Consider the following 493-nt stretch of genomic DNA (forward strand, 5'->3'; position numbering starts at 1 on the left):
TGTGCGTCCGTTTGGTGCGGCTGCAGGCGGAAGCGAGCCGCAGCAACTGCTGCTGCAGCAGCAGCAGCAGCAGCAGCAGCGGCTTCGCTGCTGTTGTGTCGGACGTGTGGCGCAGTGGGGACACACTGGTAATGTCTTTTAAAGTAGTAAGGGGCACTTTGAAGACAGGTGACCTTGTGCTGCTGCTGCCGGGCCGGCAGCAGCTGCGCGCGCTGCAGCTGCACTGCGGCAGCAGCAGCAGCAGCAGCAGCGGCAGCAGCAGCGGCAGCAGCGGCAGCAGCAGCAACATCGTGGCGAGTTGCAGCAGCGGGCAGTTCGTGCTTGAAGGCGCATTCTCGTGCGCGTCAATCGAGGAAACAGCAGCAGCAGCAGCAGCAGGATGCGTCCTCTGCAGCAGCAAAGAGCTGCTGCCAACTCCGCAGCTGCTGCAGGCCTCGCTGCTGTGTCTAGACACCGAAATGCCGCTGCTGCCGGGGCGCCAGCTGTGGGTGTA

General features: G+C 63.9%; 1 protein-coding gene across 1 annotated transcript in view; it reads left to right on the forward strand.

Moving 5' to 3' along the window:
• The window catches only part of ETH_00040100 (elongation factor 1-alpha, putative), a gene marked incomplete at both ends in the record, with an annotated part of 1,518 nt that extends 1,030 nt beyond the window's left edge, over positions 1 to 488 (forward strand). Inside the window, one exon of the mRNA XM_013376235.1 lies at positions 27 to 488. Coding sequence (XP_013231689.1) covers positions 27 to 488 — 462 coding nt within the window. The remainder of the gene's footprint in view (positions 1 to 26) is intronic.
• Positions 489 to 493: the final 5 nt, after the last annotated feature.

This window comes from Eimeria tenella, genomic scaffold (genome assembly GCF_000499545.2).
Source record: "Eimeria tenella Houghton genomic scaffold, Eth_scaff3265, whole genome shotgun sequence".
In the NCBI taxonomy this organism is placed as follows: domain Eukaryota; phylum Apicomplexa; class Conoidasida; order Eucoccidiorida; family Eimeriidae; genus Eimeria; species Eimeria tenella.